This window comes from Microtus pennsylvanicus, chromosome 2 (genome assembly GCF_037038515.1).
Source record: "Microtus pennsylvanicus isolate mMicPen1 chromosome 2, mMicPen1.hap1, whole genome shotgun sequence".
In the NCBI taxonomy this organism is placed as follows: domain Eukaryota; kingdom Metazoa; phylum Chordata; class Mammalia; order Rodentia; family Cricetidae; genus Microtus; species Microtus pennsylvanicus.
The window spans coordinates 921,453-946,696 of record NC_134580.1 but is presented as its reverse complement, the minus strand read 5'-3'; the positions used below and the strand labels follow the sequence as shown (position 1 = coordinate 946,696).

The following is a 25,244-nucleotide window of genomic DNA, read 5'->3' as shown; positions in this document are numbered from 1 at the left end:
CCTAGGTATGACAGCAATTATTTGCATCCAGTCAATGTCCAGTCTCTTCAGGACTCACCTCTACCTGAAATGATTAGCCCTTCCTATCCCGGGAGAACCAAACAAGGTGATTTCTTCCCAGTTTGCTGATGGATAAATGGAAGCCATGGACACCTTGCCATGGTGGCATTCCCCAGGGAAGATAAGTGACAGTCTGATCCAAAAAGACCCCATTGAGCCCCCTGTGTCCTAGAAAGTGACTGACCACAGAAACCCTTGTTCGCTTGGGCAATGTTTTTCCTCTTGGGAAAATTCCCCAGGTAGACATGTGTCTCATTATACTTGGGTAAGGATGGACAAATGGACCTGGAGACCAATGGAATGTCTCTGCTTTCCCCAAACCCCGGATAGATAGGAGTTACTGACCAAATACTCTGTTAGCTTCCTCTTTTTGTTCTATGCATGTGATTGACCCTCGAACTCTTCTGAGTCCATGGTAAAAGAAAAGGAGGCCACAGTGGCCTGGACATAGCCACGGTTTCCCAGCAGACTCCTTTGTGCACTCTGTATATGACTGAGGTTTATTCTTCAGGTTCCCAGGAGCTTTTGCCCATCTCCCACCGAGCTCTGGGTCACTGCTGTCTCTTCATACAGGCAAAGATGGCATGGAGAACTGTGGTCAACAGAGCGTATTTGAGGCTACAGGAATGCTCATAGTTTTCCAGTTCCTCCTCCTGTCTGATGCTTTCTCCACTGCCCCACTGCTGTCTTTATCCCATGCCAAGGGGTGTTCTCTTTCTCTCTTTCAGGGATCCCCGGGTCCACCTGGGCTGCCCGGCAGAGATGGCAGTAAAGGCGTGAGAGTAAGCTCTGTTTTGGCCACTGTAGTTCTTCATCACTGGTGGGTGGCTCACTTGTGATGAGTTCTGGGCTGTGGGGAATGGACACCCCAGGCACTGGCAGCCACTTTGGGGTGCCTGGGGCCTGCATTGTGCTGACTATGACCATGTGACGATTTTGCTCAGGGGGAACCTGGAGAGCTGGGAGAGCCGGGACTGCCTGGAGAGGTGGGCATGCGGGTAAGTATTGCTGGGAGATGCTTATGTTCTCAGGGTACAGACAGTTCTCAGGGGTACAAACCAGCTAGCTGCTTTAGATGTTGATGAGGTGCTTGGATCTGTTTCTGCCTCTTTCTCATGTAACTTCATACAGATGGATATATGTCTACACATGTATAATTCCTCAAGCATTCTTACAGAAACTGGTCATACAGTTGAAAAATGTATTATTCTCTATAGCGATAGAGACTTTCCATGCTAATCCAGATAGAGCTTGCTCATCCTCTTCAGTTGGTGCTTGGCAGCCAGTGATTTGGATGCCATTGTAATGTACATAGCATTCACATACTTATGGCTCCAGGCATTCTTTTTTATTTTTCTTTGTTTTCGACTAAAATCAGTGAAACACTAAAGTGTGTAGGTGTGTGTGTGTGTGTGTGTAGTGTTGTGTATGGTGTATGTGTGGAGGCAGAGTGTGGGAGTGGTGTGTGTATGTGTACTGCATTTTTGTTGCTGTAGGGTAGTTTATAAAAGTTGGGATAGCTTTGACAGAAGGAATGCCCAATTCTTTTATTCTAGTAGATTTTTCATAGATATATACAAATGTGTTGTCTCAGAAGGCAGAAGTTTCTGCTTAACCAGGTTGTGCTCAGAATTCTGGTAGATCCTTTCACAGGACTTGTCCAGGCTGCACAAATCCTGTGGCTCCCTGAAAACTTCAGCCACAGCAATCAGCTGCACAGATTCAGAAGCCACCCACCTGTCTGGATCAGACCATGAGAAAGAAGGGACTTAGGGCAAATGGCAGTGGGACTGTTACATATAGGTTCCTGATGGCTCCGAGGCCATGCCATTGACCTTTCTTTGAAGTTCAGCATGCCTTCCTGTGATTGTGGTTTCACTACGCATCGGGTGGGAGGAAGAGCTGTGGGTGTTCTGACCAGGCATGAGGGCAGGGAGTGTCCACCGGGCACCGCTGTACAGGCAGTGTGGGAAGCACCTGTGACATAAGAAGCAGTGTGTCCTTCTAAAAAGAATGTTGAGAAGCGCTTGTCCTTTTTTCCATCCCATTCTTCTTTTGTGGACTCTTCTGCAGGGCCCTCAGGGACCCCCTGGTCTGCCAGGACCTTCTGGGCACGTTGGAGCTCCGGTAAGTAAATGGTGGGGCTGGGAGGTGGCTCTGTCCCTCTGCGCAGCTGTCAACAGCTGGCTCTCCAGCCGCCTTTCACCTTAGTCTATACAGTTATGAGACTCATGCGTCACCAGGGGAACAAGTTTAAATGCACATTCCTGGGTCCCCTTTCCTAATGACAGGGCAGAGCCTGGGAGTATGACACTTGGTGTAAGCCATTTCCACCCACATGCACAGTGCACAGTCATCTACTCCATAAAAAGGGTGGAGTCTTTTCTTCGTCAGGTGAGCTGGATTCCATAGCTTTGAGGACTGGCCAGGGAAACAATTCCAGGGGCACGTCTGGAAGTGTGTGGGTTCAAGGTCCAGGTTGAGGCAGGAATTCAGGCTTCCTGGTGTTTGTAGTTGGGTGACACAGGACCTTCTCTACCACCTTGTCATGGACATGGGTGTGAGCTGAAGTTTTTCCGGGGGCCGCCAGAGGGTGAGCACTGGGCGGCCACATTGTGAGGTGTGTGATGCTTTTTTTCCCTCCAGGGTCTCCAAGGAGAACGAGGTGAAAGGGGGACTCCAGGAGAAAAGGTATTTAGAGTCCATACTGGCCAATTAATGCCTATTCCACAGAAAAGAGAAAGAATGCTAAGGGCTCTTCACTGTGTGTGTGTATGTGCGTGTGTGTGTGTTTGTGTGTGCACATGTGTGTGGCAGATGTGCATGTGCTAGCTCATTTTGCACCATGGAAACAGTCTGCACAGATGGGCCAAAGCTCGGTGCTATGGCCTTCAGTCCTCTTGCCCAGGAAGAGGTACAACTTTCCAAGCCAAAGTTCCCTAAATTGGAGCTCAGAAGGCCTAGTTGGTGAGGCCTTAGGGACTCACATCTTACATGGAACCTTATATAATTTCTTAGTTCTCATTTGCTCCTTCAGTCTGTGTAATGCCATGTATGCTTACCGTTCTTCTGGAAGCTAAGGACTACAGAACCTGCCCCCTCCCTCTCACTGCCCTCTTCCCTAGTTCATACTTAACTTCTTAGAGCTGGGACTTGTCGCCTGCCCTCAGGTGGGCCCTGACCCCCAGGCAGGCTGCACCCCATTATCTTTTCCTACAGCACATGTTTCTTCAGTCTTGAGTGGGATGTTTTCATTAAGTAATTTAACTTTATTTCAGTTCACTTGGGACGTAGTGAAAATTACTTTCCAGTCTCCCCATTCTGGTGTATCCACAGCCTAGATGCTGATAGAATCCTGTAGACTTCCTTATGTGTACCTAGTTCATTTCACACAGTCACATAAGGTACGCTGGTCTGTGTCCTACAATTCCTCTTTGTCTTTGCTGTAGGAAGGCTAGGGACATTTAGAATGATTTATTTTATTTTGTGAGTGCCTGCTTATTTGTATGTAATGCACTGTGTGCATGCACAGTGCCCATAGGATTCAGAAAAGGGTTCCAGTTCTTTGAACTAGAGTTACAAAAGGTTGTGAACTGTCATGTAGGTGCTGGGAAGCAAACTTGGGTCCTCTGCAAGAGCAGCCAGCATCCTTAACTGCTGAGTTCTCCCTCAAGCCCTAGGCCATTACTTTTTGTGTGTTGTTTTTGTATCTTTCCCTTTACGAAACGTGTTCATCAGCTGGGGGAGTTTCCTGGAAGAATCTTTAGAGTCTTTTATGTCTCTGAATATCCATTTTCCTAACTGGTGAACATGTTGAATTGGGCCCCACTCCAATTCTTTTGGCTGATGTGTACTTAGAATAGCTTGTGTTCTTAGGACCCGCTTGGATTTCTTACATCAGCAGGAAGGAAGTTTCCATCTTCTCCTGAGACAGGTCCTTCCAGCTGCTGGGCCTCATCTCAGCATGCAGTGTCTGAGAATCCTCCTCCACTCTGTCACTGTAGTGTGGTCTCCCTAACTGGGAAAGAGACCTTCCTTTAGAGTTTGTCAGGTGTCTGAGAGATACAACAGAGGTCTCTGTAGGACAAGGAGGTCCCTGTGTTTGAGGGACCGAGAAGCTTAGGTGGATTGTTCAGGCTGCTGGGTATGGCATGTTTAGCAAAGTGTAAAGATCTCTCTACTAAGGTGCAGAGAGGAACAAACCCGCTAATGGTACCAATGATTGTGCGTTGTGAGCCCTGGTGCTACCTGGAAGGCCGTGACCAGACCGTTGTGGGTGACTGTCAGCACTGAGCGCCTGAGACACTACAGGTGTTCTGCACTGGCAGGATAGCTCAGGATGAGGTAGACGTAGTGAAATGACAAGTGTCCCAGCATTGAAGCCAGATAACCTGGGCTGAGCTTGAGACCTTGGATGAGGTTTTAAGTTCTCATCTGTTAAAAGCCCTAGTTTGTCCTCCAGGAATAGCCCTCCATTTCTCAGGAAATAGCTCTGAGGTCAAAGAATCATGAAAGAAAACACAGGAGCTGACATGTGTGAGATGTGCTCCCTTGCATGTTTGAGGGGTCTGGTGGTTTATGGGACTGAAACCAAGGCCTGTGAGGTGAGGGGAGGTACTCCTGTGTTTTGTATTTTCAACCTGATACTCTCATATGAAGTTATCATCAGTCAGTCACCCACTCCCCAAGGACTTTGGTCTTTAGAGTTGACATGCTATCTGCTGGGTCTCACTTGTAGCAAGTGTTTCTCCTCTGTGGGCATCCCTGGCACATCAGACATATAGAAGTGCATCCCTTGGTTCATTGGGTCAACATTTATGGGAAAGCTACCTAGAATCTTGAGATCTCAGGCGTCAGCTGCTGAAGAACTCTTGGAGTTTGCCCTCAAGGATCTATAGGTTAGGTTACTTTTAGAACTTGATTCCCTCCCTCCCTCCCTCCTTCCCTCCCTCCCTCCCTCTCTCCCTCCCTCTCCCCATCCCTCCCTCTGTACCTTTCCTGTATCTAGCCTGGCTTTCTGTCTCAGTCTCTGTTCTGTTCTTGTGCCTCTCCACGTTGTTTCTCTCTCTCCTGTCCTTGTCTCTTTTCCTGCATTTCTCTCACCCTATGTCGTATCTACCTGTGTGTGTTCTGTGCGTCTCTGTCTCTTCAATCCCACCTTCCTCTTTCTCTCTGTGACTCTCCCCACCCCAAGCTCTCTTGCCATTGTCCCTTTATTGCCACCTCTGTTCTCCCCCATTTCTTGCTTGTCTTTGACTTGCTCTCTGCCTCATTGCCTGGCTGTCTTCTTTCACTTCTGTCAGCCCCCTCCCTGCTCTCCTCATCTGGGATCTGATGCGCTCCTGCTCCTCTCTGATGAATGCTCATCTGTCTGCGTTCCTACTTGCTGCCTGGCGCATCTGTTATTAAGACATGGTGCAGACTATTGAGCTGACATGGTCCAGATGTCCAGCCAGGTCTGCTTCATCTTTGCTCTGTCCCTGTTTGAGCTACATCTGGGAGATCTCTGGGCTCTGGACTTTATTCAATCAGGGCTTCAGGTGTGAAGACACAAGAAATGGAGGGCCAAGGCATAGGCGGAGCCTTCTGCTTTGAGGCCGAACTTGTAGATTTGTTCCTGGTCATCAGTCCCCAGGCCCAAGTGCCAGGTGACATTTCGCAAGGAGAGCATTCGGCATTGGAAATCAGGAGTTCCTGCTATTTTTCATGGTTCCACCACGTGATCGCATCCCCATGGCTTTGGACACAGGCCTAGCCCTGTCTAGAGAAGAGGCATGATGAACCACAGACACTGAGACTATTAGAATTCACTCAGCCTAGGCATCCAATGGGAGCCTGGTATGTTGCCCCGAGGACCCTACACAGGCCTTGGAGTAGTGGAAATAGTCTGAGGATTTGGGGTGAAGATACCCCAAAGTTGTTTCCACCTCCACATACTCAGCTTGATCACGTAGCTTCTTAACTCTGAGCCTTGGTTTTTTCATGTGCTCAAGCTGGCCAACATCCCAAGGGACAGGAAGGATGTAATGTATAATAGCAGGTGTGGAACCAGTGGGCAGAGAAAAGACATACAGACATCACTTCTCCCCATGGCCCAAGCCTCCTGTGGTGAGGCTGGGTTTCCTTCACTGCACATGGGGATGGTTCATTGTTCATTTACATCATGCCTAATGTGGGCAGATGGGTTGGGGATTAGATAAATGGGTGGATGCTGGCATGCTGTTAGCTAGTGGTCAGTTCTTAGGTCCATTCCAAGGGCAGGAAGCCTGATGGATGCTCGTATTTGCTGGACAAAGTGGACAACACACACACACTGTGCCTGCCATTCTACCGTGTTATGACACCACATACCTATGTTTTACTCACATAAAGATCTGTGTGACGAGGAGACCGTGCTACCCCTGGGTCACAAGGGAAACAGATAGAATTACAGTTTCTCAAGTTTTTCCGCTCTGCTCTTTGACCCAGTAACTTCGATCCTGGAGATGTTCTGTGTGCTGATGCGCTTAGCTCTCCTGTATGTGGGGGAGTCAGATGGAGAGTGGGATTGGACATGCTTGACACTCAGGGCCTAGGTGCCCCTTGCCTTCTGTGACAGTGACCGCAGGGTGTCCAGCCAGCTCTTTCCATGTGACTATTCATTCTTTGTTTCTGCAATTTCCTTCTTTGCCAGGGCGAGCGAGGCCTGGATGGATTCCCTGGGAAGCCTGGAGAGCCAGGAGCACAGGTAGGTGGGTGCTGGGGTTGGGGGGCAAATGTTCTTTGTGCCAGGAATGAGTGCACCTTGGCACTAACCTCGGCTTCTTTCCTGCTCAGCGGGGGCAACAGTAGTGCAAGGTTCAGACCTCACCTGTGTTGATTCTGCAAGTGTTAACACGACAGGGATTCCAGCAAACACACTGGTTTGCATCCACTATACTTTGGGTAATAGGATATATTGCCATAGTGTGAAGCCCATAGGTGATGTGCATGCTCACAGGGGTCAGTATACAGGAGTATTGCCTTCACCGCATCTCTAGAAGAAACAATTAGAAGCAGCCCAAATGCTCAGCAAGAAGAAAGAGTTGCGTGCACCAGGATGCGTTGATGCAGCTGGAGATGGGAATGTGTACAATAGGATGTAATGGTATGGATGAAGGAGATGGATGGAACTGTGAAATCCATGAAGTAATCTGGACTGTGCCTCCATAGACAGAACAATTGTTCATGAGAAAGTGCATCTATAGTTTAGGCTCTGGAAGGATAAACTGGGAACTGGAGACTGCTGACTTAGTCGGACTTCCACTGAGAACGGTGCTGGGCATAGATGGCCTTATTCCTATGGATTACAATAAATTCTCCTTGCAGTCCACTCCTGGTGGGTGCCCATGGCTTGTCCAGCTCTCCTTCAAGTCCTTTCATTTCCCAAGGAGCAACACAGGCGCATGAAGGGCAGGCCCTGTTCTCTCCTCCCGTCCCTTGTAAGCATGCTCACTCTTTCCTGCTGGCTTCTCTCAGTAGGATGCCCTACACCACAAGGACCCGAAAAGCAGTAGTCCCATGCTTTTGGCATCTCCTAGGCCACCTCTCTGGGCCTTAGGTTCTCACGTCAGTTTCCTAATCCTGGCCCAAGTCTAGGCTGACTCTTCCCCTTTTCTAATTTTGAGACACCCATGCCCAAGACCTCTAAGCATTTCCAAAGGGCTCCATCAGACTCCGCCCTCTGCCTTCTGGTGCCAGGCAGATCTGGGTGGTTTGTGTTTTTGCCTTTTGTGAAGCTCTCTCTCTGGCATCCTTGTCTTTAGGCAAAAGGTGGCCTTGTGCTGTTTTCTTAGACTGTGGTGTCCAGTTGCAACTACCAGCATGATTCCAAAGATGGCAGTGCCAGTATACAGGGTTCAGATTTCCAGAGGAAGAGCTTCCTAGCGGGGAAGGAAGCTGGGAAGCCTAGAGATGGGAAACCTGGCCTCCTAAGGATAACCAGGTCCCTGTTCAAGATGCACTTTCCAGAATCCCCTTCTCCACTCATTTCTATGTATCCTGGGACCTGTCATAATCCATCTCTGCTTTCTTTCCACCAGGGAAGACCTGGACCCCCTGGTGTGGCAGGACCCCAGGGAGAGAAGGTAAGGAAGCCAGAACCTGGGGCAGGGGCACAGTGAGCTCTGGGAAGAGAGTGCAACACAGAGGAGGCTCACTGGGTGTCGGGAACTCCCAATCAGTTCTGCCTGTTGCATTTGAATTGTTTTTCTGCATTAAGAATAAATACCCACCCTGTCGGTGGCCCAGCTGTGGTGGCCCAAGTCTTTAATCCCAGACCTTGGGAGGCAGAGGCAGGTGGATCTTTGCAAACTCAAGACCAGCCTAGTCTACAGTGTAAGTTCCAGGACAGATAGACAGATAGGGCTACACATAGAAACCCTGTCTGAAAAAGCCAAAAAGTGTGTGTGTGTGTGTGTGTGTGTGTGTGTGTGTGTATAATAAGTACCCATCAAAAATAAACTCCAACTGGCAGTGAGTTCAGGATTCATCCTTACTGCTTGTTCTGGCCTTTTGGAATCCCTTTTCTCTAGAGGGACAAGTTGCTCAGCCTAGATATAGGTGGGAGGCCTTGGTCCTGCCTCAAAGCAATACGCTAGACTTTGTTGACTCCCCATGGGAAGGCTCACCTGCTCTGAGGAGTGGATGGGATGTAGGATGGGTGATGGGTGGGAGATGGAGGGAACAGGAGGAGGGAGGGAGTGGGAAATGGAGTTGGCATGTAAAATGAGAAAAGATAGCTTTTAAAAAATAAATTAAAAAAATAAACTCCAAGTAAAACCATTACATAATATCTGGATATATTTTAAAATCTTTTGGTCTTAAAATGTTTTAAGGGATGCTATGAATACATAAAAAATAATTTTAAAAACTCTTTTGTTTTGTACTTCCTAATCTTCTTTCATTTCTTCCTAACAATCTTGCAAATGTTTTGTGTCATCTCTGGAAATGCTTCTAATAATTACGCTAGCAGCCATATCCCTGCATCCTGGTCCTCTGTTTAGAGCACTTCCGCAAGGCTTACTTAATAAATATGGTGCTTAGGATTTTGCATCTCAACCCAAAGGACTGCAAGTCGGGTTCTTTCCAGGATGAGAATTGGTAATGAAGATGGGTGCCTTGCTGAGCATTCCAGTTAGAACACAAAAGCGAAGGGAGTGGGTGTGGGTTTGGTGTCACAGCAGGAAGGATGGTAAAATAGACCCCTATGGGAGGATCATGGACGCTATTCTTACTGAATCCTAGAGGAACTCAGAAGAAGCTAGACAGGCCCAGAGGTGTGTGGAAAGGCTGCTGGTGGGTGGGATGCAGTGTATGGACACTGGGATCAGAACAATCTTGCATCTCTGATGTTCAGAGTGACTCTAGCAGGAGGCATATGGTGGCCATCTCGGCACAGTCAAACTCCCTGCAGATACTTCAAGTACAGGGCAGAAGCACATGGGCTGTGCAGTGTGCCTGGCCAATCAGTCAATGAGTCAGTTGATAGAAGTAGGCACTGAGGGACAGGGCTGGAGAGTGCTATTTCTCTCTTGCTCAACTTCAATATCATTTCTAGGTAAGTTAACATTTCTCCCCTGCTGGGCGATTTTACAACTGAGATTTGCATTGCTATGTTATTCCAATATTAGGATTTTAATACTCCCCCTGCAGAGACTTAAAATCTTAAAATAAGTTACTAGTTCAAGTCAGTAAGAACTAATGGCGCTTGTTGCACAAGCCTGTTTCATGTGTATGTGTGTGTGTGCGTGTGTGTTGTCTATATTCTGCGTATTTCTCTTGTATTTGAAGATTTAGTTTATCTTATCCTACTTGGGGAAATGCTGAGGTATTGCTTCTCATGGCAGATGCAAAGGTGGAAGGTCAGGCTCACAGATCATCACATTACTTGGGGCATTCATTGAGATAATTAACAAGTCAGTCAGGCTCAGGTGGTCTGGTGCCTCTCATCTCATTATGGGAGTGAAAATAGAAGATCTTCTAGACCTTTGCTGTTTCACAATCGTAAAGAAAACCATTGGAACCAGAGGGGCCATCTTCTGAATTCCCTCTTTACAGATAAGAGACGGCAGACCAAAAATAGTATCTTCTCCAAGATTCCACAACAGATTTTATTAAATCTGTCTGTCTGTCTGTCTGTCTTGTCTATCTATCTATTCATTCATTCTCTCCTAAATTATATCTGGACCACAGTTTCTCCTCCCTCCACTCCTCCCCTAACCTCCTTTCTCCTCCAGACCCATTTCTCTTCTTTTTCCCTTCAGAAAAGGGCAGGTCCTACAGGGATATCTACCAAACTCGGTGTAACAAGTTACAATAAGACTAGGCACATATCCTTATATCAATATTACACAAGGCAACCCAGTAGGAGGAAAAAGGGTCCTCCAAACAGGCAAAAAAAAGTCAGAGACAACTCCTACTATTCCACAAGAACAACAAGCTACACACACACATATGCATAGAACCTAGCTCAGACCCATAAAGGCTCCCTGACTGTTGCTTAACTCTCTGTGAGCCCCTGTGAGCGCTGGTTAGTTGATTCTGTGGTCCGTGTTCTTGGGGTGTCCCTGACCCCTTTGGCTCCTACAATCCTTCCTCCTTTATTAATTATACTTTTAAATCCATCCACATGACCCTCGAATGATGCACTGCTAGGTATCTCAGAGCATCTATGTTGTGTTATGTTGAAAATTGTACACTATCTCCAGTGTATCGATTAACTAGGTAACAAATTACCCCAACCCCCAGGAGCTTAGCAGCAATCATTCAAGGTCTCATAGCATTTCAGACTAGTAATCTAGAGATATGTGACTGGGTTGTCCCCACACAGGGTCTCTCTTTTGGTAGACGTTAGGTAAGTGCTGACCATGTGCTAAACCATGAACTTGGCACAAGGGCCACTGCAAAGATGGAAATCCTGTGGTTTCCACCTCCAGCACAGCCTGCTGCATCAGGTATCCCCAGAATGGGGGTCCAGCGCTGTTTCTGGAACAGTAGATAGATGTGACACACCTCACACAGCAGCTGCTGAGACCCTGGTCTGAATGAGCACAAAGAGGAAATGAAAAGGCCTGTGTCCTCCAGTAGCATCTGAGCTTGAGAGTGAGATGGGAATTGGATGCAGAGCTTCTAGAATACTCGAGGTGGGGGACATCCAGGCATGATGGAAATGTGTGTGGTGGAGCACAGAGAAGATCCTCTTGGTGTTTGGAATAAGCAACAGAAGAATGTGGAGGACATAACTGTTGATCTACTTTCTCTCCTCTGCAGGGAGATGTGGGCCCGGCAGGACCCCCTGGCGTGCCAGGCTCTGTGGTGAGTGACTGAAGGTGGGACCCATGCGCTCATGAGCTCATGGAATTGGTCACAGAGTACTGACCTCTCTGCATAAAGCAGAACTCATCCGATTGAGTGAACGTGGATAGGGATTGACAGGCAGTTAGTGGTTGCTGAAGGAGGAGTGAAATCAGGAAATACTATGTATGTTCATTAAATAAGGCTATCATGAAACCCACTATTACATATGCTTAATGTGTGCTGTTCAAACCTTTATCAAAAAGGGCATTTGATATCAAATACTGAATCAGATTGGAGAAGAATCATAAGCCACTGCATTGTGACACGCAGAGTGGATAGCTGGGATGGAACTGAGAGTGTCTGGTGACTGTTGAGGACATGGTGACACCTTTGCTAACTCCTGTCTGTCTCTCAGGTGCACAGAGAGGGCCTGAAGGGAGAGCAGGTATGGAAAACAGGTCTTTCCCATGTTGGCAGAAGAAAAGCCACAGCTATGGGGTTGGGTTCAGGAATTCTGTCAGGGATGTGTCCAGTTGACTTCCAGCTGAGAGTCAGAAGCCTTTGTTGCCTTCTGGGAGCTTGGGGAGCTTGGGACCTTGTCAATGAAAGGCCTTGGGTGGTGGTGTTCCTGTTCAGGTAGAGAGGAGAGTGGTGACTAATGCATAGTTTCTTGTCTTTTCAGGGAGCCCCTGGACCAAGAGGTCACCAAGGTCCACCTGGACCTTCAGGAGCACCGGTAAGTCACTCCTCCCCCATAGCAGGGTGTACTTAAACACCTGTAAGTCTGGGGATGCATATTCTTTCCTATTGCTGAACAGGGGAGTATTTCAGAAGCTCTGTTCTCACTCAGGATAGGAGCTGTGGGCTTTTACCATCCTCCATGGGACACTGAACTGTGGACAGGGGGTATTGTTGCTGATGCACAATCAAGTGCAGAGATCACGCAGCCTGCACTCAGAGCCCCTTGTCCCCCGACAGGCCGTGATCAGGACTCTAGGTGTGTCCGTTTCTGCTCAGATGGGACACTGAAGTGACAGTTGAACCACTTCATGCATATTTACTTTTCCCACCTCTCCCATTAGCCTTGATCGCTCAGAGGCTCTGTGCAGGCGGCCATTGATTTCTGCCTGTGTTAAGAAGCTAATGATGTGGAAAATAACCGTTTGGGAGGAGAACACTGAAGGGTCCCTGTGATCATTTATGGTGGAAGTTCAGATTCTAAGGCTAATTAGTAAAAATGCAGTGAACTCTATGGGGGGCATTTAACACACACTCTCTCTCTCTCTCTCTCTCTCTCTCTCTCTCTCTCTCTCTCTCTCTCTCTCTTTCTCAATCCCTCTCACTCACTGTGTGTGTGTGTATGTTAAAGTTTCATTTCCAGGCAACAAAATTCTTATTTCTTTACATTGTTGTATTTTTTTGAGGGAAATGAAGCAGCTGCATCTATAAATTGATTCACTTTGAGCTTTAGAGCCTGTTCATCATGAGGGTTCTGTGACAAGGGGTGGAACATAAACCAAGCCTAGATAGTGTTTGATTACAATGTAGTGTTGGGGGAGGCTGTTTGTTTGTTTCCTGGCCACCCAGACTCCTGAAATAATCACACAGAAACTATATTATTTGCAGTCCTGTTTGGCCAATGGCTTAAGCGTATTGGTAGCTAGGTCTTATACGCTTGGTTAATTATTACTAATCTGTATTGTCACGTGACTGTGACTGACTGGCAAGGTTCCAGCATGGCTTCTCCCTGACGCTGCCTACTCTCTCTGTATATCTCTTTCAGCATGGTTTTACTCTGTTAAGCCATTGGCTCAAAGCAGCTTTTTAAATTAACCAATGGCAATAAAACATTCACAGCATATATCACCTCCCACATCAATGTAGCTAGAACAATTTACTATCAGAACTTTTGGATCAATAAAGCTATCTTCTGTTCCACCATTCCAAGGCTCATCTTCTCATAGCTGTGTATCTAGTATAGCTGTAAGCTTTGAGAGTTTTACGTTCTGTGTGTATGTGAATATACATTCTGGATCCATTCTTGGAAAATGATGAATTTCTGTACAAAAGTTGCTCATCTTCATCAGTGAAGGGATTGACATGATGGTGGTTGATTGACTTAAAAAACTAGTAAGAGGCAAAACACAAAATTGAACTGGGTGTCTATCTACCTAGCCTTGGTGCTTCTCATTGTGAAGGGTGTGATGGAGAAGGCCTTGGAGCTTTGCTAAGGTCCTTCACTAGGGTCAGACTGCCGTCGGGAGAACCGAGGTTACCGAAGATGTTGTTCATGCTGTACATGCCTGTCATTGGAGAGCAGGGCTTAATGCAGGAGAAGGTGTTGATAGTGGAATTGCTTATGTTAGCCAAGGTTCTGGAAACACCCAGGGGAGGCTTTGTTAAAAGGGAAACAGGATTCTAGGACTACACTTCTTTAAAGCATTGTTTTTGCTTATTTTTTCCATGCAATGTATTTTTAGAATCACATTTGTCTGTTTACTTGTGTATTTGACTATCTTCATTCATTTTTATTTCCTTTGCTTTCGTACAATATATTCTCATCATGTTCTTTCACCTCCCCCACCTTCTCCCAGATTTTCCCTACCCTCTCTAATGGAAATTGAAAAAAAACAAGCCAACTAAAAAATAAAACAAAATCAGTAAGATATAATACCAAACCATACTCAAAAGTGCATGAACATGCTTGTACACACACACACACACACACACACACACACACACACACACACACACACACGTACACACACCCTCCCCCAAACCAAGAAGTCTCTTGTGTTTGCCAGTTACTCCTGGGCATGGGGCCTACCTTGAAGTACAGTTGATATACCAAGGGACTCAGCTTGGGAGGAAACTGATTTTAGCTTTCCCACGGGTATCTATTGCAAATAGACTCTTGGGACTCTTGGTTAGAGGTGTGGTATTGTATCCTCTTCCTTTGTCAGTGCTGGGATTTTATCTGGTTTGACCTGTGCAGGTCTTCTGCATGCTGTCGTAGGTCTGTGGGTTGCATCAGTCCTGTTATGTCTGGAAGATGATCTTTCCTTGGAGTCATCCACACCTCTGGCTCTTTTAGTCTTCCTGCTTCCTCTTCTGCATAGATCTTAGAGTCCTGGGAGAAGGGACTTGATGAAGAAAAATAGGACTGAGTGCTCCAAAGTCTGCCCCCCCCCCCCGTATTGTCCAATTGTGGATCTCTGTGTCAGTTCCCTTCTATTTCAGGAAGTTTCTCTGGTGAAGGCTGAGCGATACTCTAATCAATGGCTATAGAAAGATGCCATTGGGAGTCATTTTATTGCTATAGTAGGACTAAATTTCTTAAGGCCAGGACCAATACTTTTCCTATTTGAAATCCATAGGTTTATCACATAATGAATACTTACGGAGAGATGCTCCTGCTGATGGACACTCAAGAGAGCATTCGAGTGGGACTTGACTGGAGTGGATAAAAAGCAGGGTGACCATGGAAGGCACTCACAGTTAGATGCCAAAGGCCTTAACCACACAGCCTGTTGCGTTCTTCCAAAAACGTAGCTTTGCATCTTTGCTAACAGTGTCTGATGACTCTAATACCCAATTGATTCATCTCTAATTTGAGAATTATCATTACCATCACCCCTTACATAACTGTGCTGTGGGGGTTAAATGGACTGATGTACAAAATAGTGCCCTTGGAGATTTCCTAAGCCCAAGATGGGCATCGGTCTGCATCTCTTCCTTCTTTTGAATCCCAGGCAGCAGAGCCATCCGCAGAGCAACTGCTTCTTAAATCTTCATTGAATTGAACAAAACTGGGAAGCTGGCTTTAGTGAATTCTGTGGAGAACAGAAAAAAAATTGAGTCTGTGTTCAGCAACCTTAGGGAGAGGAAAATATATCCTGTTCCATAATTGGAAACAGCATATGATACTCTGCATCCAAATGCTAGCTCCCTTCCCTAGGATGAAGCAGGCTCTGCCAATCGTACCAATGCATGGCTAAGCCACTAAAGGGCCTGCTCAATGCCAGGCATTTTTCCATGCTTAAAGCAGAGTAACTTCTGTGGGGGTCTCCTCTTTTGGGGTGCCCAGAGCTCAGCACGTTTCTCCTACCATACCATGCATACACTCACTTTCCCACTTACACAGTGTTATAGAAAGAAAAGACCATGGCTCTAAATAGAATCTGATTGGTTACCAAGGAATTCTGCAACATTTGCCATAGGGACTGTGCATATATGATGCCAACTCTTTAAGATAATGAATGAAGGTTCTGGACAAATTTTACCAAGGCATGGTGATGGAGATAGCCCTTGAGATGAGGATCTAACCTGCCCATGAAGCTTTCCCACTTGTTCTTTACAAATGAAACGATGCACTGAGCCCAAGGGTCTGCTCTCCATGTGCTCCTCTCGAATGCTCAGCACATGGGTACATCGCCTCCATTTTAGAGAAGACATGACCAGGATTTGGTAATGTCTGTTGACCCTCCCATACCAGAGGACACACATCATTTATAGACATCAGCATTCTTTCTCTAATTGACATGTACCTTTCCTGGATAATTGTATTTGTGACAAATTTATCTATTTATTTATTTATTTTTACTTTATGTGTATGAGTGTTTAGCCTGCTATGTAAGTGCATCACATGTGTGCCTGGTGCCTGTGGCTGTCAGAAGAAGGAGTCAGATCCATTTGTACTTGTGCCATAGATGGTTGCAAGCCCCCATGTGGGTTTTGGAAACTGAACCTAGGGCCTTTGGAAGAGCATCAAGTGCTCTTAACAGTGGAGCCATCTCTCCAGGTGGTTTGTCCTAACTTTCATACTTTGGTTATTCTTCCCCAAGACTCAGAGAACCCAAGCTGGTTCCTATGGAGGAAACAAGATGAAAAGAATGGGCACAGACTTAGGAGTTAGACATTTGGGTTTCAGATGCTTCTTCTCTGTGTGTTCTATGCAGACTACTGAGTTAACTATGCCGTTCCTGCTGTGCTCTTCTGTAGTGTGTGCGACATCGCCTGTGTCTTCTTGCTTATACGCCCATATCCATCTGTATGTTTTAGATAGATTTAAGATCATAAACTGCTGCTTCCCCTCTGACCATATTATTACCCATTTGGATGCCGTGACAAGTTCCTGTCCAATGAGAGTGAGAGGCAGAGCATATGCCATGCTGTGGAACCCCACACTTAACATTCTCTCTCCTTTTTCTTTTTCTTCTCTTGAAGGGTTCGATTGGTCCAGAAGGCAGAGAGGGACCCCCTGGGCCTCCAGGTCTCCGAGTAAGTAAACCATGTTCACTTTCTGATGTCCTGCTCACCCACGCTGGCTTCATCTGCGTGGCCTCCATTGTCTGACATCCAAAAGAGGACTCAAGTCCAACCTCTGCCCCAGGAACTCGCAGTGAATATTGACAATTGAAAGACTGGGCTCGGCTCATTCATCTGGTTTAGAATCCACTTTGTTCTCTGCCTTGATCTGGGCCTTGGAGACATGGCAGGTAGTCTGTGACTGGTTGTGGGTCTGCTACATGGGGACACACTAGCCCTGTGAAATCAGAATTCCCACCAGAAAGAAGCCAAATGGGGGCGGTATTCAGAGGAAGCCGCTGACCCAGGCTGACAGTGGCCGAAGTTTCTCATAGGAGATGATGAGGGAGTTCAATTTTGAGAAAAACCTAAGAGAAAATAGAGACAAAGGTAGTAATCCGCTAACATGTTACAACTTTAATTTGAATATCTGCATTATCATTGAATATTGTAGCTCATGATAGTCAAATTGATGTAATTATCTTTAATTAAATTTAGTAACTGCCTTCTTCTGTAAAGTTTTGATGCCGGGCATAGTGTCACAGGCTTTGGTAGGAGGGCTGTTGCAGCATACAAAAGTTGGATACTCTGCAGTATGGCTTATGGCTAACTGGACCAGGACTCAGGCTCAGCTCTGTGATGCTGGTTCCCATCCGTATCCACCACCACTGGAATGTACCCCTGAAGCTTCTGCTCGCTTTTCTAGTCCCTCACGGTGCTCTCCACTGGGTAATTAGATGCACTAGAGAGACAGGCAGCTCCTGGCACAGCTAACTCCTCTACCCTGCATTTTCTTATCCAGAGGCCATGGAGCCACTGACCCATGGGGTGGGTAGAGGTCCTAGTGTCTGATGGAGCAGCCCCTAACCTACTGGATGCCCCATTTGGCCCAAATATCACACAGCTCTTTTGGAGGATGCTTTTGCATACATGCTGTGAATTGACTCAGGGAGTGGAGCCCACAAATCCCACATCTTCCACTGTGAAATCATGCGTGACTCTTGTCGCTCATCAGCTCTACCTGTCCTTGCTCACCGGTGAACCCTCAAACAATTCTGTTGAATTTAACCATCGTGAACCTCCAGGAGTCTGAGAGAAGCTCATTGTAAAGGTCGGGGGCCATGTGGAAAGGTGTCTCCAAGGCTCCGAGGGTGGGAGGCAAGAGAGTGACTTCACATTCACATACTCAGCCGTAGCCCATCTCAGTTTCCAGTCAGTCAAATGAAGTCGCTACCATGTTGCTCCCTCTCTCCCATGTAGTAGAGGATCCTAGGCTTTGAAAAAAACGTGTATGGGTTTGACCTCAAGGCTCTGTGACTCTTGGGTGCTGCCTGGTCTTTGCAAACCTGTGGCTTTCTGGCTATTGCGGTGAAGCCTCATAATGGCTGAGTTGCTGTGAGAAGAACGCCCAGAAGGGGAAGCAAATTGTCCCACTACTGGGCTTTTATTCTCTGAACAGGTCCGCATGCAGTCTTATGAGAAGGCAACATCGTCACACGCGATGTCATTAGTGTTTATGAGCACCTTGCTTTGATGGCATTGAACTTCTCCAAGTGCCACCTTTCCCAATATAGTATTAGCTGGTCCACGGAATTCTCTCTGTAAAGATGACAATGAGCAGTTTTTATTCACTTACTTAATTTACCCACTGAGAGGAGAAATGGTATCTTGTAGGGGCTCGCCCATCAGGCCCACCCTTTATTGTCAGGCATTGCCTGGACCTACCGTGTGTGCTTTTAAAATCAGCTGTTCTCATGCCATGAAGCTCTCAGCCTTGTGAGCCACGTCAATCACAGATGAAATGCGGACTTGGCTTCCTTCATACTGAGCACAGCTTGAGGGAATTGAGAACTGAGCAGATATATCAATTTTGAGATTTAGGGAACGGAATAGAACGGAATAGGGAGACTCAAGGGGAGCAGGAAAGATGGAGAGGGTAGGGTAGAGCTGTGTGTGGAGTGGGATGTCGATGTGGATGTAGCAAGCTCCAACTGTGTGCTGGACCTGGCAATAACGTCTGTGAATTAAGGCCAGGTTCTTAAAGAAGACAGTTGCTCAATGGCCCCTCAGGGATTTCCACCCAGGACTACATACCCTTCTGCAAAGCTTGTCTTACTTTTGCTCAATCTTCCGGTGCACCATATGCCCACAAATTTTATTTTGAGCTCGCATGATACACAGATGTTCTGCTATCTGCCATGGGATTTGCCAAAAAGACATAGGGCTCTGCAGACTGATGCTCAAAGTCACCTAAGGCTATGCTATGTCAGGTTTCCAGGGAGATGGATAAAGACGCTGAGATATTCAGAGGAGAGGGGAAGTTCAATTTAGACAAGGATTCTGAGTCTTCAGGGAGTGATGTGGGAGCAGGTGCTGTTTGGGGCAGCTTTATAGTTAAAGGGATGCTGAAGATGGTCATGGGACAAAGGAAGTGTCCTGCAGAGGAGACTACTACAATTTCTGTGCATAGATTACATCCAGCAGTGTCATTTGCAAGTCTTGGGCGTGCATCCGTTACAACCCCAAAGAGCCATAGCCATGGCTTCTTGTCCCAGCCCTGCTGAAACTTTCCTGGGGACTTTGCCCCATCCATTCTCTTTTTAATATTTTTTCTTTTTCATCCTTGTCCTTTTTGGTCTTGTTCTTATCGTACCCTAGCCTTCCTCCTGTTCTTTCTAGGATAACTTCATCCTTTCAACAAATGTTTCTTCTTCATTGGCTGGCCACACTGGTGGTTCACTGAGGGTGCTCGCTGTTTATGTTCTGGCAGGCAGAGGAAGGCACACATGGTAGTTAGCATTTAAGCAGGGGATGCAGAAAGGCCCCAGAGAGAATGATAGACTGGATCAGTCTGGGAGGCAATGAGGTGGCAGCTCAGGCTGGCAGCTGTAAGGCCTGGGGCAGGGGCTGCTTGGCATATCTAGGCAAGGCATGATTGTAGCCATCAAGGGTCTAGCAGGGCATTTAAATAAGAGGACATGAGAACAATTAGCATTTAGCCTTGGAGGCCATTGGAGGATGGTGGCCTTCATTGTGTCTGAAGTGTGGAGCAATTGGCTGCCTTCACTGTGGTCAATTATGGAAAAAAATATGCAAAAGTTGAAAAAAATAGCTAAGTGAACCTCTATATCCCTAATATCTATTTCAACATTTATGAATTCATTGAAAAAGTCTGTTTTATTTATAGCTACACTCAACTCTGCCCATCACTGGGTTAGCTGGAAGCAATGCTTAGTCCCATAATTTGTATATGAATATTTCAGCATATTGTCTCCCAAAGATAAGGATTTTAAAAGAAACCAAATCATAATACCATTATCCAACCCCAAAACCTGTTTGAAATTTCATCAAATATTTACCCGAGTATTCAGCATGGTCTGTCTCCTCTGTGCCTGGCTGCATTTGCTCACTGTGATGTTTGATACCACACTGGACAGTCAGACTTGCATTCTAAATATATCCATTTGGATTTGGGGTCAGTTACAGGGAAGAGGAGAGCATCATTCAGGAGCTCCCTGATAATCAAATGATTCAAATGGCTGCTCAGGCCAGAGCTGGAGACATGGAGGCCAGAGCTGGAGACATTGAGGCAATGGGTTGTGGAAGTCCTAGCCTGGCCCGGTTCACAGGCTGGGCAGTGAGGTGACCGGGTAAGCGGTTGGATCCTGAAGGGCTTTTGTAGAGCAATGGAGGCAATGAGGAAGACCATGCTACAGGATGCATCGGGAGAGCGGAGGGCTGTTTCTCTTGCCCTGCTCCCTCTGGTGAGTCACAAGTGGTAACTGGAGGTATTTAGGGGCCTCTGCTCCTCTGATAGTGTGTGGCTGTTCATCACTTCCTCCTGTGTTCCATCCTGGAAACGTTGTTTGATTTCAGTGCCTGCAAGACACGGAAAAGGGAAGCAGGTAATTGAGATGTTGTGGGCTAGGAAGCAACTTCCTATGCCATTAGCCCCTGGCTGAGTTAGGAGAACCCGAGATAGAATGACTTACTAAAACATTCTATCTCTGTTTCTCTTGCTTTTGACCTGTCATCTCCACTAGCCCCTACTAGCCCTCCCCCCATCACTTTCAATTGAAACATCACCAGAAACTACTCCTGAACATCAGGATGCGCACACAGGCTATGGGAAGAAACAGAGCAGCTAAAACCAGGCACGGACACCTATGCATGCAGACACAGACTAAAACATCAGGTAGGGGAAGGAATCTGGGCCAGCTGCTTTAGAGATTAGCCACAGACAGACAGCATAATCATTGGCAAGGTGAATGCATTCATTTAGACAAAGCTGATATTTTTCTCCAATGACATGGTAAAGGCAGCGGACTGGTGCCTAAGCCGCAGCGATGCCCAGCCCTCGTTACAGCATAGTAAATAAGGAATGCTTGCCCAGGGTGGAGCCAGCAATGGTGTGATTTGATTTAGCCTCCTCCTGCCTGATCTAGAAGGTAAGGAGGAGGCAGGAACCACTGTCAGCTGGGCTTGGGAGAGGAGCAAAGGTGTCTGAATCTGGAATGTTCCAGTGGAAGAAGCAGAGCGAGCCTAAGGCCATTCTAACACTTGCATGTTCCAGGTTTCCAGGAAGCTCGTTCTCTCCAAGAGGTCTGTCCTCCTTATTGTCTACTCCTAGACACTTGTGCCCTTCAGCCGGTGTCCATGTTCTGAAGAGGACTTTGTTGATACTCTTCATGTTGGGGACCCATCTTCTCACCACTAGGATGTAAAAGCACAGGAGTGGAGACTTATTTCTGTGTTTAAAGTATTAGGATTTCACAGCCATAAAACACAAGTTTGTGTATATGTGAACTACTTATCCAATATACGGAACCATGTGGGATATACAATAGTATATAAGGGCATTGGTAAGTTTCTTGGATAATTTGTGTGCCAGAGGAAATGGATCAGACATGGAGTCAGATCTCTGAGCACACACATGACTGTGTGTTGTGGAGAAGGGCGGGATCCAGGACTGGTATCTGGTCCCCCAGGCCCTCACCTTGGACAGGACATATCCAGTATAGGTGGAGGGAATGTGGTTGTCGCCTAGCTCTTTGCTGCTGAGTCCTGAATGTATAGCCTACATATCTTTTCTTCCTCTTTTCTTGACAAAACAAAAAAAAATATCAAAATTTTAACTTAAGTGTAAAATCCAGAATATTGAATCATGAGGAAGAGGGTCCTGGAAACTCAGAGTGAGGACTCGGTGCCCTGGCCAAGCTCCCTCTGATCGCTGTTGTCTGCTCTTTGCTCAAGCTCACATCAAGCTTTTTGGCCCTTTTGATTATTGTCACGTCTGCTGGTTTCCTCTCATCAGGTAACGAGAACCGAAATGTTGATCCTCTTAGATTTCATTCTCCCCTTCTGAAGACAGAGGTTCCCTCTGGTGCTCATGTTCTTTCCCATGTATCAGTGTCAGGAGGGCGCCATCTTTAAATGGAGTTCATCTTCCCAGGCATAGAGCCAGCAGCAGGTGGCAACAGATAATTGGCCAATCACCACAGGGCAGGTGTGCAGCTTTGCAGTGGGTTTCTCTGAATGTGTGTATACTGTGTGTGTGAGTGTGTGCATATGTGCATGTGTGTGGAGGTCAGAGGTCAACATCAGACATCTCCCCCCCTTTGTCTATACAAGGTTTCATCATTGGGTTAGATAGACTACAAGGCCTATGAGCTCCAGAATTTTTCTCTTCCCCTTGGTGCTAGCATTACAGATGCTCCAAACTTGGGCCTTCGTGCCAAACACTTTACCCACTGAGTCATCTCCCCATCCTAGCTTTATAAATTCATAAATTTTATTTTCCTGTTTGTTATTTAGTTTTCTCTATGTATCACGGGGTATGGTCGCTTAATCTCAGTTGATCCAAGACCCGAAGAAATGTGTGAGTCCCCAGTGTTGAGAACCAGGTCTGCCTGGCTCCTCCCCAGATTTAGAATTTGGTGTGTTCCCTATTGCAGAGATCAAAACTGGGAACTGTTTTCCCAATTGGGAGCACCTCACAGATAGCTGACTGACTAACCGACCGGGCACATCCTGTGTGGTACCCCAGATGCGTGTCATATTCATCTGTTTCCCTTGGCGCTGAGGTCTCACGGTGGCCAAACCGCATTAGCTGCCCCAGCTCTGACTTCTGTCAGGTTTCGGTGAGAAACACGGGCAGACCTTGTCACTGGAAGTCTGGGTGGCATTTGTTCCAGTCTCCATGGTTGAGACTTCCTGCTGGACCAGATGGGAGCGCAGCGTTTGGGCCAGAGGCTACTGTTTGATTCATTTCAGGGCCTGCAGCCAGGCTTTTGTTAGGCTGTTCTAAGTAGTCCCTGAACACTAGGTTTCAGATCCAAGCAGTAGAAAATGATCATTCTTGACATTTGGAGGCATGGAGAGGAGGAGCCGAGCCAAAGACCATATGGCACACATTAGCTGACTCGCACAGCCAAGCCTTTTGTGTGCTAATGGCCCTGCCTGTGGCTGTGGTAACACATCCTGGCTAGGAAGGGTTTGCTGTCCAGAATTTATAGGCCTCTCCTTGGTGGATATGCCCTGTCAAGAGCCGGTTTGCTCAGCGTTTTGGCATCCAGAGTCACTTGAAAATTCTGCCCTCATGATCAATTACAAATACTTATCCAGATATTATACTGGGCCGCAGTTTGAGAGAGAAGAAAAGTAAAAATTACTGTTAGCAAAATAGCTCTTTGTTACAGAAGAACCTGTCAGATTCAGGAAGTGCACAGCAGCTGCTCACTGACTTCAGCTGAAGTTAACACAGCTGCTTGGGGGCTTTGGGTCCAGCTCTTGAGATTCTACCTCATTCATTTGTATGGCATACAAGGGAATATATATCTCAAATGTGGTTTCCCGTTTTCCCCCCAGACTCCTGGAAGAAGCGGTGTGGCCCCAGGATGTGATTTTGACATGTTGAAAGGGGGAAGTGTTAGAGAGGCAGAAGTGTGGCCATGGTCTCAAAGGTCAGAAGTCCTAAAGGGGTGTGGGAACTGTCACTCAGGTATGGGAGTTTTAGTGCTGGATGCTGTTGAAAAGGATTTTCTGGCTGTGGACTCTTCAGCGCAAACAGCTCCAGTGTGTCGTGTATATGATGAGGAGCCTCTGACTGTTTGAGGGGTGGGAAGCTTAGACTCATCCTCTTTTGCCTTAGCAGTGTTGACCTGCTGCACAAGTGACCCAGAAAGTCCTACAGGGGATGACCCCGGGAGCGGGGCTGCCTCCTGCAGCTGTGATTGCAGGAGGGAGGGAGCTCTGGGAGTTACCTGGTGGCTGTCAGTGGCCTTCTCTGGTCTCTTATCACATCCTAGGGTTCTTTCTCCATGCTGAAAACCTAATGTTAGCCATGTCTACTTTCCTTGGTAGACTTCTTTGCATTTCTCTTTTCTTGCCATAACCCTCCTACCTGCCATCATGTCTTGTAGTAGTTTTCTGATGCTGTGTAAACATGATGACCAAAGACACCTAGAGAAGCGTTTACTTGGGCTGATGGTTCCAGAGCTTTAAGAGTCCAGCGTGGCGGGAAAGCCGGGCAGCAAAGGGCAGGCATGGTGGCAGGAGCAGGAACTCAGTGCTCGTAGAGAAGAGGACAGGAATGGAGTGAGATTATAAACATGTGACGCTGGCCTCCATCCAGCCCACATTTCTTCAGACAGTGCCACCAGCGAGGCACCCAGTGTTCAAATATCTGAACCTTTGTGGGGGCATTTCTCATTCAAACTGCTGTATATGTCTGCCCTTCCAGAGTGTTGTGTTTCACAGCCTGGGAAGAGGGCACTTCCTGAGCCAATGACTGTTAGATAGCTCATTACCATTTCCTCTGAGGGCAAGTCGTCCTTTGAGTAGCATAATATCTTGGGCTGCTGAGGAAGTAGAGACCCCACAGCTTCCTGTCTGCGAGGGAGGCTCATACCCTTGCTTCCCTACCCTGCACGGGCAGGCAGGCAGGCAGGCATCCGAGTTATTCGGCACAGTCCACAGCCAGGTTTTCACGTCCTTCCTTCTCCTCTTTGACTCCTCCTAGAATCCATTCAATGTTTCATTCCTATCAACAGAGGGATGCTTGGTTGATCCTGAATCCATCTTGTAAATAATCAACAACTTTCTGTGAAATAACCTGGGGGAAAAGGAGGGGCGTCTGTTCAGGCCAAACACTAAAGGTGTCTGTTTTCCATTCCCTGAGGAGGGAGGAGCAGGAAATGGACCCTCTATTATCAGCCTCTTAATGTCTGCTCTCTCCAAAGCAGGGTCAGATGCAAGGTGAGATGAGGTGCATCTAAGGTGCGGCTTACTTCTTAAGGCGTTTGTGACTACATTTTGAATTTTACCTGGCTAGTGTCTGGAAACTCATGTTGCCATGGATCCCATGTGCCCTGCAGGCCAAGTGCTCTAGTGCCAGGCCTGGATCAGGGGGCTTTGGCCAGACAGTCGCTCTCTGAAAGACAGTACATTGCCACATAGACTTTCCCCATCTTTCTAATATCACCTACTTCTGACCCACACAGCTCTCCATACTGCTATGATCTTTGCTGTGGCTCACATCCAGCTCACTAGTGTGTACTAAG

General features: G+C 47.0%; 1 protein-coding gene across 3 annotated transcripts in view; it reads left to right on the top strand.

The window, feature by feature from the left end:
• The window catches only part of Col22a1 (collagen type XXII alpha 1 chain), a 225,483-nt gene that overhangs the window by 73,433 nt on the left and 126,806 nt on the right, over nucleotides 1–25,244 (top strand). For all 3 annotated transcript variants that reach the window (XM_075959464.1, XM_075959463.1, XM_075959465.1), the window contains 10 exons: nucleotides 789–842; nucleotides 1,005–1,058; nucleotides 2,134–2,187; nucleotides 2,707–2,751; nucleotides 6,734–6,787; nucleotides 8,121–8,165; nucleotides 11,350–11,394; nucleotides 11,792–11,821; nucleotides 12,059–12,112; nucleotides 16,603–16,656. In XM_075959464.1, coding sequence (XP_075815579.1) covers nucleotides 789–842; nucleotides 1,005–1,058; nucleotides 2,134–2,187; nucleotides 2,707–2,751; nucleotides 6,734–6,787; nucleotides 8,121–8,165; nucleotides 11,350–11,394; nucleotides 11,792–11,821; nucleotides 12,059–12,112; nucleotides 16,603–16,656 — 489 coding nt within the window. The remainder of the gene's footprint in view (nucleotides 1–788; nucleotides 843–1,004; nucleotides 1,059–2,133; nucleotides 2,188–2,706; nucleotides 2,752–6,733; nucleotides 6,788–8,120; nucleotides 8,166–11,349; nucleotides 11,395–11,791; nucleotides 11,822–12,058; nucleotides 12,113–16,602; nucleotides 16,657–25,244) is intronic.